The sequence below is a fragment of the Camelina sativa genome, chromosome 20 (genome assembly GCF_000633955.1).
Source record: "Camelina sativa cultivar DH55 chromosome 20, Cs, whole genome shotgun sequence".
NCBI lineage: Eukaryota > Viridiplantae > Streptophyta > Magnoliopsida > Brassicales > Brassicaceae > Camelina > Camelina sativa.
The window spans coordinates 5742822-5762312 of record NC_025704.1 but is presented as its reverse complement, the minus strand read 5'-3'; the positions used below and the strand labels follow the sequence as shown (position 1 = coordinate 5762312).

Here is a 19491-nt window from a genome sequence, read left to right as displayed (position 1 = left end):
ATATATTGATTAACAAAGATCATTACATAGAGAGTTGCTCAGCTATGGTGGCTTCAAAACAGAGTCAGTGTAATATTGAGAATTTATACATCCATTCTTAGCTAAGGCATGTGCCACCCTATTACATTCTCTCTTTGTGAAAGTAAATGAAATTTGCCCTATTTTGGAAGACCAAGCTCTTATGTCATGCAGAAGATTTGTTAAGGAGACATCCATAGTATAACCATTTACAATTTTAATCAGTGTTTCACAGTCTCCTTCAAAGATAATTGCTTGATAACCACGAATCCATGCTTGTTGAATCGCTATAAGCAATCCTTTTGTCTCTGCCTCTAGTGGAGATCGTACATTGTGTAGTTTAGTTGCTCCCCATACTATTGGTTCACCTTGATGGTTCCTAAACATCCATCCTCCTGTTGCCTGATGTGTCTGATAGTCGAAACTAGCATCAAAGTTGCATTTCAGATACGGTTGAGTTGGCGGTAACCAAGTACTTATGTTTCGGTGTGTTGCAGGTAGTAAGGACGATGTGTTCTTTAAGGTGTTTATCCATTCTTTTGTGTCCGACTTTGACATTAAAACTGTTGTCGACGCACTTTCACGAAAATTATTAAAAACTTGATTGTTTCTTGCTTTCCAAACGCGCCATATCAGAACAAAGGGCAACAGAGAGTCATGTAAATTGGTTGTTTGTGATTGGAATGATAGCAGTTGGTCAATGACATCCTCTACACTTGAAGGTAGGTGAGAAGTGTTTAAAGAAACAGTACCGGAAAGTCTCCATGACATTATGGCAAAAGGACAAGAAAATAGAGCATGATGGATTGACTCCTCTGTTTGACGACACCGTGAACATAAAGGATCAATGTTCATACCTCGTGATCGTAACCGTGTAGTGACTGGTATAGCTTGACATAATATACGCCACAGAAAATGTTTGATCTTTGGTTGTAACCTTAGCTTCCAAATTTTATTCTTTAGTTCCACTGAACCATGAGGTATATTCGGGATATTTCCTGGATCAAAGGGATAGTGTGTGATGAACCAGTAACCAGATTTTACAGTATAATCCCCGGAGCGAGTATAATTCCAAATGAGTTTATCCGAATATTCATCTTGAGAGAGGTGGATGTTTTTAATCATCTCTTGTTTCGACTGTTGAACTGAGTTTAGTAGTTTTTGATTGTCCCATGTCCGAGAATCACCCGTTTTAATGATGAAATGATCAAGTGTTGTCGATGATTGTACTGGTGAGGTTTGGACTAATCTTGGTGGATGAACTTCAAGGAAATTATCCTCCCCGATACGGATAGTCTTACCATCCCCCACAATGTATCTAGAACCTTTATTATATTTAGTTACAAACATATTAAAAATATAAAACCAAAAACTTTTCTATTTGGCAGATAATTTATTTTCAAATAAAAATGAATATAATCATTAACAAATGGATTTCAGCTTAAGGTTCCTGAAAAAAAAACAACCTATCTACTTCAGGGTTGTATCACCGTCTAAAGCCCGTCAAAACACCGTGTACACACAACTTCATTACTAAATAAATAAAATAGCCAATGTTTATTACTAATAATAAAAATATTCAAAATATAAACTTTTTGGATTCACACTACTAATGTGTCATATTTATACTATTAATTGGGGAGTACACTTAGGGATAAAATATATATATATATATAACATATATACATGTTGCCAAACAGATCCATTTGCATACATAATAAAAAAAATGAAACTTCCCTAAAAACTGGTAACAACTATTAAAGAAATAAATAATTAACTTTTTATAATTGGTTATAGATTTCATATCTATTTTTTGATATAGGTATAAAGCATAAATAATTAATTTCGAATATATTAAGTTTTCCAAATATTTTTCTAAATTAAATATTAAACATGTATAGTTTTTTAAATGAAATTAAAGCCAACAAGATTAAAAAATGAAATTTAAAATATTATAAGAAAAATGAAATTATTTCTATTAATAATTCCTTGAATTTATATAGTTATTAAAATTTTATAAAATAATAAGAGTTTTCCGTAATTAATAACATACCAAAAATGTAACTATTATTTAACAAGATTTCCATAACAAATGAATCTAATTAATTTCGAAGTATTTATGAAAATAACTTAACGTAATTAAAATAGATGATTTATTTTAAGAAATCTTGAAATAAAATCAGTAATTATTTACCAAATTACTAAAATTTATGGATTATTTCTAAAGCTAAACTTATATATTTACTCATCGTTATAATAGGAAAATCAAGACAATTAATTCAAAATCCAATCTAATCATCCATATAGATTCAAACATATTTTATATGCATTAACTGAAAACTTAATAAGTTTTTAAAAGATTTTATGTAGATTTTTTAGTTTTAAACGTAAGAGTAAAAATGTTTACTCTTTCCAGCTTATAAATAGAGAAATCGACATAACATTCACATACATATACAGTTATACACCACTTTAGCACTATTTTTGTATCTCTTTGTTTCTGAAAAAAAAAAAAAAAGGTGTCTCTGTATTGAGTTTGCATAATATACCTTGCTAATATCTGCTATATTTTTTTTTTAGTTCGCCAATACTATGTATTTTTTTTTTCCAGCAAAAATGATTTATATTAATGAATTATGAAAGTCATTACATAAATAGCTTGTTAGCCATGTTGGAGGAATAAATTGTTCAAAGTAGAAATTATTAGATGTACAACCATGCTTTGCTAAAATATGAGCAACTTGATTACAATCTCTTGGTGTGTAAATAAATTGACAACTCTGCATATGTGAGGCCCAATACTTGATATCAAGAGTGATGCTTTCTACAGATTGATCAAATGACTTGTTGCCAATACTATGTACTATGTCCAGTTTATGATTTATGATCTTATGATTTGTTAAATTTATAATTTTCTGTCGTGTATATAAACATATATAAATCAAGATTTTTTTTGAAAGCATATATTTTCTATCTAGAGATGATATATAAGAGAAGATTGTAGTATGAACGGGTGTTCATCCAATTGACATAGCATCTGCAAATTAAGAAAATTACATTTAATTGCTTAAAAGAAGTCCACATTTTTTATATGAACCCGATAAGTCACAAAATACTATATTAGTGTTTGTTTTTTTTTTCAGTTTTTATATATATTTATTTAAGAAATCTCAGTAGGAAATTCTTAATAGAGTATGTAGTTGATGTTTGCATTAACATTAATTAACTTTTGAAACCAGCAAATACAACAAGGGGTACGTATACATAAACTATATAAGTACAATTAATCCTCAATGACTATATTGTAATCAGCTATATGTATTAAATTAAATTCTTTTCTTATTTTTACAAATATATGATGTTAACAGTCTTTATTAAAATGACACTATAATTTGGGATATATATGGAAAAGAAAACAAAAAAACACATATGGCAGTAAAATTTTATAACATGAGCACCTTAAAATTTGTTTCTAAGTCATGTTATCTTTAAAAAGTCTATTAAATTGAAATTTGAGTATTTGAGCGTTGATCTCAATACTTTTAAAAATTTTATAGACTTTTAAGTCATGGTTACCTTGAATCTCTAATGGAACATTCAAGCTAACGATGACTCATAGTATAAAAATTTCTAATCCAAATCTTAAAGTACTGATTAACACTCAAACACCCAAATATTTATAAATCAAAATGACAAAATTTTGGGTTAATGACGTTATACTATATAAATATGTTTACACATATTAAATAAATAATTTTAATTCTTGACACTATTAAAGATTAAATTCAAAATAAAATAAAAAGAAAAATACATAAATATGTTTTATAACAGCTAAAAGTATTTAAAAAAACATAATCTAATATAGGTGAAACATATATAAAATAGTATGAATAAAGAAGTCAATTAATTTTGTAATGTTTTTATTAAAACATATGATATATACATATACTATGAATTATATTTATGTTTATTTCATACGGGAGTTCTAAAATTAATGTTTTTGTCCGGTCTCCTCCCGTTTTCAATCAGAATACAAAATTTTCCCATATCTGGAATGTTCCATATTGAGAATGCTTTCTATTATGCAACGAAAATTTGAGAACGGGTGTAGTAGATAATGGAACTTGACAAAATGAAAAGAAAGTTACGGCCATCCTAAATATTTGTATATGTTTCAAACGGGTTTTCATCGCTGTTAGCGGTTATAAATCCAATTTGATAATTCACAAATTTAACATAATCTAACCAATCATTTATTTGATTTAGTTTGTTACCAGTCCAACCGTTATGTTGTTCCAAATTTTAAGATACTGGTGAAATCATTATTATTTTAAATTTTCAAACATTAATAAACCAAACCAAATATCAAACTAAAATTTCAATTAGTATAAGTTTAATTATATATACAAAATTTATTTTGTTTGATAAACATAAGGGTCTCAACCTAGTACTCATATATATTAGAAAAGGGGAAAAAGCTTAAAAATACCTCATCTAATTTTATTTTGGACAAATAATACCTGATATTTTTCTATTGGAAAAATAATAGTTCTTTTAATTAATTAAAGCTGATTAATATCTCAACTATTAAATGTTGGAATTTTAATACCTAGCACGTGTATTATTATTTTAAATTACAAATTTGCCCTTAAAATTCTATTTGTTTTAATTAAATCAGAAAAAATAATTTAAATAATTCTATTTTTTTCTATTTTTCATTTTTTAAAATTAATTATTTCTGATTTAATTAAAACAAAGAGAATTTTAAGGGTAAATTTGTAATTTTAAAATAATAATACACGTGTTAGGTATTAAAGTTCCAACATTTAAAAGTTGAAATATTAATCAGTTTTAATTAATTAAAAGGAGTATTATTTTTCCAATAAAAAAGATCATGTATTATTTGTATAAAATAAAATTAGATGAGGTATTTTTAAGCTTTTTTCCCCATTAGTAACCCACTTTTACTTCATCTTTACACTTTATTTTAAAACTACATAAAAAAAACAACTATAACTTGATATCTCGAATAAAATGTCTCTCAGACTCATTCGTGCTATTATATATCACACACAGTACACACACTCATCGTCGTCACTCACCAACCAATACAAACGCGAGCTAAAGCGTTTTTGAGCTCCCATGGCGGCCTTCACGATGACTCTGGTTCGTTTCCCTTTTGATTTTTTTTTTTTTTTAAATTACCTTTCCGCTTCTTCGTCGTCTCATCCTCTTCTCATACTCCTAATATTTTTGGTATTTATCGTAGTCAAATCCGAAGTCGCTCTCACCTTCACCACGAAGACTTTATCAGATCAATTCATCCGCTCACACATCTACCTCTTTCCGATTCGGAACCAAATCTGCCTTCGATTCAATCTCGTTTTCGTCTTCAACTCCCTTCTCCGCCTCATCGCTCCTCCTTCATACCAAAAGAAACAACCGCTGCTTCTCCGTTCAATCGAATGCTGAGGTTAGAAGATTCTCTCATCTCCTAATCTTTGTATGATGGAATTGTAATTCTTAAAACTCTAGGGTTTTTTTCATTAGATTTGCCTAAGCGATTGAATCATAACGTGGATTTTGTATTACACAGCTAGTTGCGGAACCCCAATCGAAGATAACGCACAAGGTGTATTTCGATATAAGTGTTGGAAATCCAGTGGGAAAGTTAGCTGGGAGGATTGTTATTGGATTGTATGGTGATGATGTTCCCCAAACTGTGGAGAACTTTCGTGCTTTATGCACAGGTAAGTTATCATCTCATATGGGATGTTCATATCATCTCAAGGTGTTTATATACGGTCAGTGAATGTGATTGTTCTTGCTTAGGTGAGAAGGGATTTGGCTACAAGGGTTCGACATTCCATCGTGTCATCAAAGATTTCATGATTCAGGGAGGAGACTTTGAGAAGGGGAATGTGAGTTTTTTCTGACTGAACTCTTTATAGCACGGTTCTCTGTCTTTTCTGTTTCTATCTGACCCTGAAAAAACATTGTTACATTAATACCTCTCTTAAACTAAGAAGAAGAAACTTCACCACAAAAAAGTTGTATATTTGCCGACAGTGGATGTGTTGAGCTCTTTAGAAGATAGAATGAGTGGAGTATGCTCCTATCCATAAAATCTCTTTCTGACTGCCATGGAGTTCCTTGAATCCTCCCACTCTATATGTTCTAAGTAGTGGGGTAGAATGTAGTTTCTGCCAAAGGTCAATTTGAAGAAGTTTGAGTCATACCATGATATCAGTGGCTTTATAACAACTATCCCTCACATTTTAGTCTTTTCTTCTTTCATATAAGTAAAACCTCGGCTGGAGACATAATTTGTGGTAGGGAACTTATATACCGTTTCTTGGATATATAGCTCTAGCTGTAGCTCTTCTCTGCATGTCTCATCTAGATCTTCTTTTGTTATTTTTCTGTTTCTGCACATCCCAGAAACCAAAGCTCATTCTAGTAACTGCTAGGATAGTTTCATTATAATGATACAGAAGTCTAATTGTTGAGCAGGGAACTGGAGGTAAAAGTGTATATGGCAGGACATTCAAGGATGAGAATTTCAAGCGTAAGTCTATTATTCTTATTTAACATGTAGATCTGTTTCCTTCTTTTTCATTCTGCCCAGCTTTGCTTTGTCATTCATACTCAAGAGTGTTTCCTTAGATAATATTTCATGATAAGTAATAATGTGCAATATGTTGCAGTATCCCATGTCGGACCAGGAGTTCTGAGTATGGCAAATGCTGGCCCTAATACAAATGGAAGTCAGTTCTTTATCTGCACTGTTACGGTAATAACTTATAAAAGATCTCCCTCTCTGGTTAAGCACTAATGTGAAATTAGAAGTTAAAACAGTATCTTATAAGTAGGCAAGAATCTCGCTTAATGTAATTCTCTAGCGTCAATAGTCCATCTGAACACGGGTATTATATAGAAATCAATTAGATGACCTAGAGAATCGAATCTTGACATTGGATTTGGATTTTAACGAAGAGCCATTTGATCTTTGTTGCTAAGTTGAGTGTATATCATATTAATATGAGACGTGATGTGGACAGACGTCATGGTTGAACGGAAGGCATGTGGTGTTTGGGCAAGTAATAGAAGGAATGGAAGTGGTGAAGCTGATAGAGGAACAAGAGACAGACAGAGGAGACCGTCCCAGGAAGAAAGTGGTCATAGCAGACTGTGGTCAACTTCCAATGTCTGAAGCTTAAGTATTAAGATCTAAAACTAAAACCTTGTAGACATGAGATGGAGCCTATGTGTTTGCATTTTACACGCTTTCTTTTGTTGAATGGATTGAATTCCTTTACATCATTTTCTTCCGTGATTACCAAAAAAATAAGAATTAGAAAAAAACATTCCGCTGCCGAGGTTTGAACCCGGATTTCATCAGTTTGAAATTAACCTTGTGTGCTACAGCGGATCTGTTGCACATATCTACCATCCATCATATAAAGCCTACTTTCAAAATCTATTAACACATGTTTGTTTTTCTGCTTAAGTTGATTTGGTCAACCTTTCTGGATACATTATTAAAAAACATGAATTTGCTGGAAACCCAAACTCAAATAAAAACTCTTGTGTTTCACGACTCGGTCCAACAGATATGTTACTTTTTTACTTTGGTTAATTAGATAAACTAACCGATATTGTGTTTCACGTTAATTATAGATTACTAAAAAAATAAGAGAAAAATCATTCCGCTGCCGAGGTTTGAACCCGGATTTCACTTCAATTGAAATTAACCTGTGTGCTACAGCGGATTTGTTGAACATATATCTCATCCATTTGTATATAAAGCCTACTTTCTAAATCTATCAACACATGTTTGTTTTTCAGCTTAGGTTGTTGATTTGGTCAACCTTTCTGGATACATTATATCTCCGAATCAGACGCAGAATACCACAACCAACTAAGACATTTTTTTCCTCGTAGAAAATAAGAGAAAACCCCTTTGCTTTACTTATTTACTATATTTTATCCCGCCGCTTGAATATAATTTTTATTATTATTTATATTTTATATTGTATTTGTTTGTTAAATATTAGATGTTTTGTAAATAGAGAAATAATTAATTTCCCAACTGTTTGTGAAGTTAAATATTTATATTAATTTTTTTAACTCGCAATATACTTTATGACCATTTGTTTACCGGACGTTTGATATGAGGTTGTGATCAAGTGAGAAGGCTACTATGGGACGTGTTCTGGCTGTTCTTTGTCGGATCTTTTTTTTTTTTTTTGAAAAATCTCTGTTTTTGTGTTTTCTATTGATTGTATATTTTTATATTTTGGTTTATTATGATGGTACATATATTTAAATAGTACGTACTCCTTGTCCTATAAGAGTTTTTGGGTAAAAACACAAAGATTAATAAACAATAAGTATTTTGTCATTTATAAAACATCAACAAATAGGAAAATATACTGCAAAGTTAAAATTGTCATAAATTGTTATATTAATAAAAACTGTACATAGAAATTTAAGAAAATATTATAAAATAGAGCAAAAAAAAGCCTTAAACTCTTATACCATGTCACTGAGAGAGTATTAAAATGAAATTTATTAAAATGTTACAAGATAAAATCTAAAAACATGTATATTAAAACTTAGTTATTCTCAATAATTTTTTTAAAATTTTTTACCTGTGTTAGGCCTTATCTAGTATATATATATATATATATATAGAACCATGTATATTTTTTAATTTTAAGATAAATGTAATATATTAAATAAACATTATTCTCCATTTAAAAAAGATATGTAACAAAGTAATTTATTTACTTTCTACCAAAAAAAAAAGTAATTTATTTACTAATTAAAAAGTCTTTATAGAGAACTTGATCCCCAAGCTACTGAATCAAGTTTCTGATCAAAAAAATCTCGGAACATTTAATCTCCGATCCGATAGTCTCGTATCTTCGGTACATTAATTACCTTATACTTTGTAACAACTTTAGGTAACCCTACCTAGGTTAGTCGGTGGTTACGTACTTGTATAAATATTAGGTACAGCCTTCTTTATTCGATATCGCTCTTATTCTCAATTCCAATCCTCAACTCTCTTCCTTCTCTCGACAGACCGTCTTATCGTTTCCTATATAACCATGGCTTCTTCGTTGGTTGGTCCACCCGAGATACCAGACTCCTGTGCTCCCCTCACAATACCCAACACCAAACCGATCACAGCTTCTGGTCCCAGCAATCCAGCAATAGTGAACGCAATGGTCTCAAACGCCAACACTCCACCGCCGACGGGACAAACCGAGGATAGACCCACCACGTACCTCGCCGCTCTCCTCAAAAACATCGACACTTGTCGTCCCAGCGTCGCAAAGGTCTCAAACGTCAGGAACTCAACTAAAGCCAACGTCGTCAAATCTGTTAGACCGGTTAGACCGGTTAGACCTGTTAGAATGGTTAGACCGGTTAGACCGGTTAGACCTGTTAGACCTGTTAAACCGCTAAAAGTAAAAAAAAAATCACCTGAGATGGGCTATACTGAGAATGGATCCGCCACGTACCTCTCCTCAGGCAACCCCTGCCTCGACTTCTTCTTCCACGTTGTTCCCTCCACGCCCAAGGCTTCTCTGGAGAAGCGCCTACAGGAGGCTTGGGGTCACGACGCCTTAACCACTCTCAAGCTTATCTGTAACCTTCGTGGAGTACGTGGCACTGGAAAATCTGACAAGGAAGGGTTTTACATGGCGGCGTTGTGGCTCCATAGTCGCCATCCCAAAACCCTAGCTTGTAACCTCGAGTCCATCTCTAAATTTGGATATTTTAAAGATTTCCCGGAGATTCTTTACCGGCTTGTACAAGGATCTGAAATCCGCAATATCCAGAATTCGGAATGGATCGATACGATAGAGGCAGCAGCTCGACGTAGAAGAGCTCGATTTTCTAGTCGTGGTGGTGGTGGTCGTGGTTTTGGTCGTGGGAGGGGTCGCGGAAGGGGTCGCCGTGGTTTTACATTCAGGCCGTTAGCAACGAGGCAGCAGAGGGTAGAGAACGCAGAGAGGAAGAATCAAGAGGAGAAAGCCAAAGCAAGCTTGGCGCGCAAGCAAAATAAGGTTTCAATGGGGAAGAAGGCATTAACAAGATATACTAACGATCCAAACTATAGGTTTCTCCATGAAGGTGTGTCTGATCTATTCGCAAATCAACTAAGGAGAGACCTAGAATTTTTGACATCCGGCCGACCAAACAAAATCTCCCTAGCGGCTAAATGGTGTCCATCGCTTGATTCTTCGTTCGACAAAGCAACTCTTGTCTGCGAGAGCATTGCCAGGAAGGTGTTTCCCCGAGAATCATTCCCGGAATACCAAGGCGTGGAAGAAGCTCACTATGCGTACAGAGTTCGTGATCGGCTACGGAAACAAGTTCTTGTTCCCCTCCGGAAGACTCTGCAACTCCCTGAAGTATACATGGGAGCGAAAGATTGGGCATCTCTCCCTTACAACCGTGTTGCATCAGTGGCGATGAAGTCGTACAAGGAGATTTTCTTGAAACACGACGCAGAGAGGTTTCAGCAATATCTTGACGATGCGAGAATGGGGAAAACCAAGGTAGCCGCCGGTGCTGTGTTACCTCACGAGATAATAAGAGAGTTAGACGGCGGAGACGGTGGACAAGTCGCTGAGCTGCAATGGCAACGAATGGTTGATGACCTTAAAACGAAAGGTTCTTTGTCGAACTGCATGGCTATTTGTGACGTTTCCGCATCTATGTACGGTGTTCCAATTGAGGTTTCAGTCGCGCTTGGTTTGCTAGTCTCTGAGCTATCAGAAGAGCCATGGAGAGGAAAGCTTATAACGTTCAGCGAAAACCCTGAACTGCATTTGGTGACAGGAGACGATTTGAGATCAAAAACAGAGTTTGTGAGGAACATGCAATGGGATATGAACACTGATTTTCAGAAGGTGTTTGATTTGATTCTTGAAGTGGCCGTAGAAGGGAAGCTGAAGCCGGAAGAGATGATCAAGAGGGTGTTTGTGTTCAGTGATATGGAGTTTGATCAAGCGTCGACTTCGACTTCACCATACAATAGATGGGGATGGTCGCCTCCGACTCCGAGTAATGGATGGGAAACAGATTATGAGGTGATTGTGAGCAAGTACAGAGAGAAAGGGTACGGAGATGCTGTGCCGGAGATTGTGTTTTGGAATCTGAGGGATTCAAAGTCAACCCCTGTTCTCGGAAACAAGAAGGGAGTAGCTTTGGTAAGTGGGTTTTCGAAGAATCTGATCAAAATGTTTTTGGAACATAATGGAGAGATTGACCCTATGATTATCATGGAGTCTGTAATAGACAGAAAAGAGTATAAGTCGCTTGTTGTGGTTGATTGATAAAAAGATTTCTACTTCTTTGTTTTGTATTGCTTATTGGTGGGGCTGTTACTTTGTTGAGTTTATTTTTAATGGTTTACTCAAACCCTAACGATTCAAAACATAACAATAAATAATGTCAAATTACTTCATTATGCTAAATTCTTAATTGCTGAGCATAGAATCAAGTAATCAGCGAAACAAACGAGCAAGTAGTCTTCTACGTTCATTGATCAAGTAATCAGCGAAAGAAACAACCAATCAACACATAAGTTTCTAGGGTTGTTGATTTGGTCAACCTTTCTGGACTTTGCTTTACTTATTTATTAATGGTATACGTACAGAACCAAATGACCAATTAAAGCTGTAAAAAGAGACGTGGGAAAAGCTTGAATCCTAAGATTAATCTATATCAATATGAAAAAGAGACAACACCAAACAAAGAAAGTGTTTTTACTGGTCAAGGCTAACGTCACCCCATTGCACCTTATGCTTAGCAGCTAGATAATGAGCACCAACTGGACCACGACTGCCATAAGGATAGTACTCAGGGATTCTCTTCTTCTCTTCAATCTCTTTAATTAACGGAGTGAATACTGACCAAGCTGCATCAAGCTCGTCACTTCTTATGAACAACCTTCTTTCTCCTTCTATTGCATCTAACAGAAGTCTCTCATATGCGTCTGGTATCTCTTTTGAATACCTGTCTGAGTATAGAAGATTCAAGTTACTACGATCTAATCTCATTCCTAAACCAGGGACCTTGTTGTTGATTCTCAGATAGATTGCTTCATCTGGTTGGACACGGATCACAAGTTCATTTGTAGCTTGATCAAGATTAGAAACTGTATTCCGGTTATACAAATTCCCCGGAACATGTCTGAACTGCACCCTTATCTCTGCACTGTAGATTATACTTATATCAGTAAGAGTCAATATACAAAATTTCACAAGTTATGAAGTTATAGACACTACCTCCTGGTGTGTAGTGCTTTGCCAGCTTTCATTAGAAAAGGGACGCCCTCCCATCTTGCATTGTCAATGAAAAGAGCAGCAGCTGCAAATGTCGGAGTCAGACTACCTTTTGGTACAGTTTTATCATCGGTGTAGGCTGGATATGTGACTCCTCCCTTTGTGTGACTCTTGTATTGTCCTATTACCACATCTTCAACTCGAATTGGCCTCATTGAACGTAACACCTTAACCTGAATTGTGCACGAGACTTTCATAATATGCTTTCTTGAACCAACCCCAAAATTTTGTAGGAAATAGATATTATACCTTTTCATTTCTGATATCCTCTCCATCCAAACTAACAGGTGTTTCCATGGCAAAGAGGGCTAAGATTTGAAGCAGATGATTCTGCATTATATCTCTTATTATTCCGTAGTTGTCAAAGTACCTGAAATAAACATAAGAGAACCGATATAAGCTTTCAATGCAGAAGAGATATAAAAGCCAGATAATGGTAAACAAGCAATTTTACCCTCCACGTCCTTCAGTGCCGAAATCTTCAGAAAATATAAACTGAACATTCCTTATGTACTGCCTTGACCATAGCGGTTCAAATATAAGGTTTGAGAATCGAAGAACAGATAAGTTCTCTACTAGCTCCTTCCCTAGGTAATGGTCTATCCTGTAAGAATTATCATATTAGCACAGCATTCAATAGCATCATCATTACAAGATAAACAAAGCTATAAGTGAAAGATCTCCGACCTAAAAATTTGATCCTCCTCCAAATATTGCTTAAGTGATTTTGTTAAAGCAGCTGAGGTTTCAGAATCTCGACCAAAAGGTTTCTCGACGATGACCCTGGTCCATCCATTAACAGATGAAGCAGAAGTGCTTGCACATTTCACAGCATCTACAAATATATTTGGAGGGATAGACAAATAAAAGAGGCGGTTTGAGATTCTTCCACCCTGCAAAAAATATAAAAAGGAAGTTTTACTGATATTTGAAGAGAACATAAACATATAAAGCAATCAAAGCAACACAGTCGACAAGAAGTTGAAAGCTGAAAATTTGGCAGTGGAACACATCAATACCTCATGTTCTTTGAGCTTCTTGTCCAATTCAGTAAAATGTTCCTGAGAATCATACTGACCAGAATGGTAAAAACATCTCTTGAGAAACTCTTCCATCTTCTCACCACAGTTAGCCCTGAAATCCAGATGGAACAATGGCTTAATAATATTCATAAACCCATCTCCACTAGTAACCAGTCTTTAAACTGAGAACGGAAACTTCAAGAGCTACAAGTGCTCACCTCTTATCAATTCTGCAGGTCAGTGTTCTGCTGACCATGTTTCTCAGTTCAGCATCAGTCATCTTACTCCTAGAATAACCGAATATCGTAAAATGCTGCCACAAAACAAAACCAAATCATCAATCATCAGGCTGTAGAGTGCAAAACAATACACACACAGACAAAAATCAAAATAGCAAATGAAAGAGATCAAACAAAAAAAAAAACCATCTTCTTGGCAATACCTCAGGAAGACAGCCTTCATAGTAAAGGGCGAAAAGAGCCGGGAAAATCTTCTTCTTGGCAAGATCACCAGAGGCTCCAACCACCGTGATACTAACCGTTGACTTGTTTTGACCATCAGATTCTGCTCCAACCTTGGCTACATCTTGAGACAGAACTGATAGCACCTCGTCTTTTAATCCTTTAAGAGAAGATTTATTCTCTGTTGGATTTGAATCAGTGACAATTGCACCTAAAAACCCCAATCTAAAATGTCAGAACAATCCCTCTATTGCTGGATATGAATATTACAGATACACACCTAATGGTTCCATAACTAAGTATTGAAAATTCCAGATATCAGAGAATTCAATTGCACTTAGATTCGATCAAATCCAATACAGACAGATAAAGAGAGAATCGAACTAACCATCTTGCATAAAAACAGAAGCACGAGCAGACTTGCTCTGGAATCTGACACAGAGGTCATGAATATCCAATCCTCGAGGAGAAGAAGCAGACAGGAACGAGAGTGATCGGTGTCGGTTACCTTTAACCGGTGAGAAAGAAGCCGAATAACCGGAACGATATGATCGGGAGGTAACGGAGGAAGACAGAGCAGCCATCTTCAAAATGATACTACTGAGAGGAAGGATTTGGGGCGCTTAAAGATGAGATTTTTTAGTTAAGGAAAGAAGAAGAACATAAGAAACATCGAAGTGGGTTTAAAGGGGCATTTCTGCAAATAGAAACCTTTTGAGATCTCCCAAAGGTTGTCTTTTGTCTTTAAAACAAACTGCTCACTGGGTTTGTGTTGTGCTGGTATGGCTACGTGAAGGGCTTCTGACTGCAGAAACTTATTTTATTTAATTCTACCAATAAGCCCCCCCCAAGTGGACTTTTTTGCTTTTGAGATCTCCTCCGAATATACGTTTCTCAAAGATGCTTTCTTTTGTTTTGTAGTTTTACTTTGGACTGATTTTGGTTGGTTGGATGCAAATTTAGTTGCAAGCTGAAAGATCTCATTTTGGGAAACTTTTTTCATTTCAAAGAAGTCAAAAATACAAAAATGATGAGTTTACACTCTTACAGTTACAGCCGCAACTCTTTAGACAGACAAAAGAGAATTTCCCATTTCCCCCATCCCAAATAATGAACAAAAAATCATCACTCTTCCTCAAAACTACAAATTGATAAAAACAGCTTAACCTCCTCAGCAGGCCAATAACCTGCACAACTCTCTCTCTCCCCCTAACATGTGGTACTCTCTAACAACAACAGTATTAAAACTACCAAAAAAAACCCTCAAATTCTATGAATTTGAAGAAAGCTCAATATCAGAGAACAAGGGCGACTTTCTCATGAGATATCAGCGGAGATGGATTCGCAATCAATGGCTCGTAATGGTCTGCTCCACCACCACACCAACCTGAACCAATGAGATAGTTTTTAGTACTTAATTTATATAAATGTAGAGAAAGATTTTATCAAGTTGGTCTTTTTATTAGTAATTAACTACCTGTGCCTTTCATGAAAAGAAAGACTGGGACATCAAGGACTTCACTTCTTGGTTTGTGTGGAAGGAAGAACACACAGTTCTCTTCCTCTACCATCCCATCTGATCCATGAGCTTGCACCTATAGATAACACAAATTTCACAACCTTACTTTGATGTAATTAAAAATAACACAACCAAGTAAGAAAACTTGATAAGCAGATAGATCACTACTACTCACCACATAGATTTCTCGTTTGAATTCTGTGGCGAGACATTCAATTGCAATATCATCCCCAAACGCAGCTGCATGTCCTTCTCTGTTCTCTTCTACAGATAACAACCCATCTTCCGTATACTGCAAGGTGATAATGTCATACTCATCCTCTGATGACCCTGAAATCGACATGTACTTAGCCCAACTAAGTCCATCGTTCACAGGCAGACACCTCTCTCTGTAGATCGACTCTGCCGCAGTTTCTCTGCAATGTAACAAAACAAGAGACAAAAGTAATCAATAAACAACACAAACCCTTAATGAGATTGATTATAAAGAAGCATAATTTCACCTAAAGTTTGCAACTTTCTTAATCATGACAAGAACAACAATGCAACATTTACTTCCTAATTTCCATATCCATTCAAACCAGATCTGAATCTGGAGTTAGCAAAAAACAAAAGAGCTAACGTACCTCTGCATCCCAATCTGAATAAGCTCATCAATGGCGGAATCTAGAGTCTCCCTTTCATCTTTCTTGGCCAACAACTTCTCTTCCTGAACGATATGAATCCCCCAACCACTCTTCAGATCCGGCGAATACATATGCCTTATCGCATCCGTAATAACCTCCTTCTCACCCTCGCTCGCAGATCCGAAATCCTCCAAAAACCTCCTCACCGTACGCCGCCGCAAATCTCGCGCGTCGATCCCACGCGCCTCCATGGCCTTGTGCGACGCGGTGAAAAGACAGTTCCCGTCGGAAGAAACCTCTCCGCCGTGGGAAAGACGGAAAACGACGGAAGCAGAGGAATCGTCTTTCCCAGGATGCTTCCACAACACACCCCTCGCGTGAAGCCGGCTAAGATGCCGTCTTTGCTGCTCCTCAAGACCAAAAACCTCATCCCACGCCGTAGCCGCCGCCTCCATCGTCTTCTCCACCGCTTCGACCGCCGCAGCCGCCGCGGATTGGTCAACAAGATCCACGTCGTCGAGAGATACGGCGGCGGCTGTTGAAGGCTCTCTCCAAGGAACCGTAGGCGAAGGAGATTGAAATGTTGCCGTGGAATCACACAAAAGCTTACCCATTTTTTCTTACAAACAAATCTGCAGGTTTCGTTCTTTCTTCTTCTTCGTTCTCTTTCTTTCGAAACGAAACTGCAAGAAGAGGAGAGAGAGAGAGAGAGAGATGTACAGTTTTGGGCTCAACGGCTAGATATGGGAGGTGAGAGAACACGACTGTTGGAGTTAACGGTTAGATCTGTGTAGACTATAACGCGGGAGAGGAAAGTGAACACGTGGCGTAATCTAAGTGGTTTACTTTAACTCCGTCTGACTAACGAATGGCTGAGGCTTGACCGTGCTACGGTGGACCACGCCACTCACAATATTTACTTATTTTATTTTATTTTAATATATTGAATCCTGTCGTTTTATTAGCTGGCGCATCATACTCTAACGTGCACATGGTGCCTCCTTTTTGGTAGATTGCCAATTATAGGAAGACACATCAGCTTTTAGTAACGGTATTAACCAATGAGAGAGCTTTCTCACACGTATGATCTGTGTCAGTGATGGGGGCATTTTTTTTAAAACGAGAAGGCTCTGCGCCACATGTGCGCGGACTTGTCTTGGACGGCGTGAATAACGTCGTGAATCGCGCGTTAAAGTGAAAACGGTTTTTTTTTTTTTACCTGTAACGGCTAGTAAAAAAGGAAATCCTTTGCTCTTCCTTTTTTTTGCTTATTCGAGTTAAATTGGTTGACTAATCAAATCCTCCATGAGGATTGAGGATAAAGAGTTCATAAAGAGTTAATGTTTTAATATAACTCCTAATAATGTTNGATGTACAGTTTTGGGCTCAACGGCTAGATATGGGAGGTGAGAGAACACGACTGTTGGAGTTAACGGTTAGATCTGTGTAGACTATAACGCGGGAGAGGAAAGTGAACACGTGGCGTTATCTAAGTGGTTTACTTTAACTCCGTCTGACTAACGAATGGCTGAGGCTTGACCGTGCTACGGTGGACCACGCCACTCACAATATTTACTTATTTTATTTTATTTTAANAAGCCGGCTAAGATGCCGTCTTTGCTGCTCCTCAAGACCAAAAACCTCATCCCACGCCGTAGCCGCCGCCTCCATCGTCTTCTCCACCGCTTCGACCGCCGCAGCCGCCGCGGATTGGTCAACAAGATCCACGTCGTCGAGAGATACGGCGGCGGCTGTTGAAGGCTCTCTCCAAGGAACCGTAGGCGAAGGAGATTGAAATGTTGCCGTGGAATCACACAAAAGCTTACCCATTTTTTCTTACAAACAAATCTGCAGGTTTCGTTCTTTCTTCTTCTTCGTTCTCTTTCTTTCGAAACGAAACTGCAAGAAGAGGAGAGAGAGAGAGAGAGAGATGTACAGTTTTGGGCTCAACGGCTAGATATGGGAGGTGAGAGAACACGACTGTTGGAGTTAACGGTTAGATCTGTGTAGACTATAACGCGGGAGAGGAAAGTGAACACGTGGCGAAATCTAAGTGGTTTACTTTAACTCCGTCTGACTAACGAATGGCTGAGGCTTGACCGTGCTACGGTGGACCACGCCACTCACAATATTTACTTATTTTATTTTATTTTAATATATTGAATCCTGTCGTTTTATTAGCTGGCGCATCATACTCTAACGTGCACATGGTGCCTCCTTTTTGGTAGATTGCCAATTATAGGAAGACACATCAGCTTTTAGTAACGGTATTAACCAATGAGAGAGCTTTCTCACACGTATGATCTGTGTCAGTGATGGGGGCATTTTTTTTAAAACGAGAAGGCTCTGCGCCACATGTGCGCGGACTTGTCTTGGACGGCGTGAATAACGTCGTGAATCGCGCGTTAAAGTGAAAACGGTTTTTTTTTTTTTACCTGTAACGGCTAGTAAAAAAGGAAATCCTTTGCTCTTCCTTTTTTTTGCTTATTCGAGTTAAATTGGTTGACTAATCAAATCCTCCATGAGGATTGAGGATAAAGAGTTCATAAAGAGTTAATGTTTTAATATAACTCCTAATAATGTTTAGTAGACAGTAAATGGAAAGTTTTTCGAAGCTATATTGGGGCATAAGCATTGGACGACCTTCTTAGACCAAAGTTTTTACCTTCGTAATAATTTGTCTACAACCTTTTACATATCATGTTAAAAATCACAGATATAAAAACAAAAATAATTGGATTGGATGCAATTTCTGGTTCAATAGGCCTGCGTGTTGGATGTGTGTTCAGAAAAGAATGGGCTGTTTGTGTTTGAAAGCCCATAGGTGACGGGCCTCAAGTTCAAATACTGGCCAGGTGTAGTAAGTAGATAGATAGAGTACTATTAAAGGCTCAAATCCATCCGAATCTTAAAAAAAGGAAAGTAAAAGAGCATCTTTCAGCAGACAGGCTAATCATTAATAGCAGCTATGAATGATTTTAGAATCTTTTGGTAAGATAAGCTTAAATTTGTTATTACTAGATTTGTTACTGAGAAATTAAGAAATTTATAACTTTCTTTTGTTTTTGGTTTGGTCAACAAGAATTTTTAACTAACATATTATTAGCAAAATATGTCCAACGTTCGCATTGTTTACACTATGATTAACCGATACAAGACAAAAAAAACAACAAAGAAGAAGAAGATATGAGGAAAAACATTAAGTCGCGGTTATCAATATCCAACAATTGTTTAAAGTAATTTAACATCTGAATAAGCAAGCAAGCATCCATTAAATGATTTTCACTGTAACAACAACAACAACAACATACATTTTATATTCCCTTGGATAAGACATTTACAATTAAACAGAGGTGACAAGACATTGTCACTATTTTCAGAACATCCGCAACTTGACTTGTACTGTTTTTTGTGTACTACGTTCATAAACAGTGAAGTATTTTTTTATCAATTCACATAAATTTAAAACAATTCATA

General features: G+C 36.2%; 4 protein-coding genes across 4 annotated transcripts; 2 read left to right on the top strand and 2 right to left on the bottom strand.

Annotated features, from left to right (window-relative positions):
* Window positions 5072-7341, top strand: LOC104769528 (photosynthetic NDH subunit of lumenal location 5, chloroplastic). The gene is made up of 7 exons (XM_010493755.2): window positions 5072-5184; window positions 5288-5491; window positions 5615-5768; window positions 5851-5939; window positions 6532-6586; window positions 6726-6811; window positions 7080-7341. The coding sequence occupies exons 1-7, from the start codon at window positions 5161-5163 to the stop codon at window positions 7236-7238; spliced, it is 771 nt and encodes a 256-aa protein (XP_010492057.1). The 5' UTR covers window positions 5072-5160; the 3' UTR covers window positions 7239-7341.
* Window positions 9089-11414, top strand: LOC104769527. Its single transcript, XM_010493754.2, has one exon. It carries the CDS (start codon window positions 9135-9137, stop codon window positions 11373-11375), a length of 2241 nt encoding a protein of 746 aa, XP_010492056.1. The 5' UTR covers window positions 9089-9134; the 3' UTR covers window positions 11376-11414.
* On the bottom strand, window positions 11556-14677 carry LOC104769526 (glucose-6-phosphate 1-dehydrogenase 2, chloroplastic). Its single transcript, XM_010493753.2, has 9 exons — window positions 14258-14677; window positions 13851-14080; window positions 13627-13721; window positions 13406-13520; window positions 13074-13279; window positions 12841-12990; window positions 12636-12756; window positions 12330-12559; window positions 11556-12258 (listed from the first exon to the last, which is right to left on the bottom strand). The coding sequence occupies exons 1-9, from the start codon at window positions 14451-14453 to the stop codon at window positions 11808-11810; spliced, it is 1794 nt and encodes a 597-aa protein (XP_010492055.1). The 5' UTR covers window positions 14454-14677; the 3' UTR covers window positions 11556-11807.
* LOC104769525 lies at window positions 14853-16775 on the bottom strand. Its single transcript, XM_010493752.2, has 4 exons — window positions 16015-16775; window positions 15564-15804; window positions 15347-15464; window positions 14853-15256 (listed from the first exon to the last, which is right to left on the bottom strand). Exons 1-4 carry the CDS (start codon window positions 16626-16628, stop codon window positions 15165-15167), a joined length of 1065 nt encoding a protein of 354 aa, XP_010492054.1. The 5' UTR covers window positions 16629-16775; the 3' UTR covers window positions 14853-15164.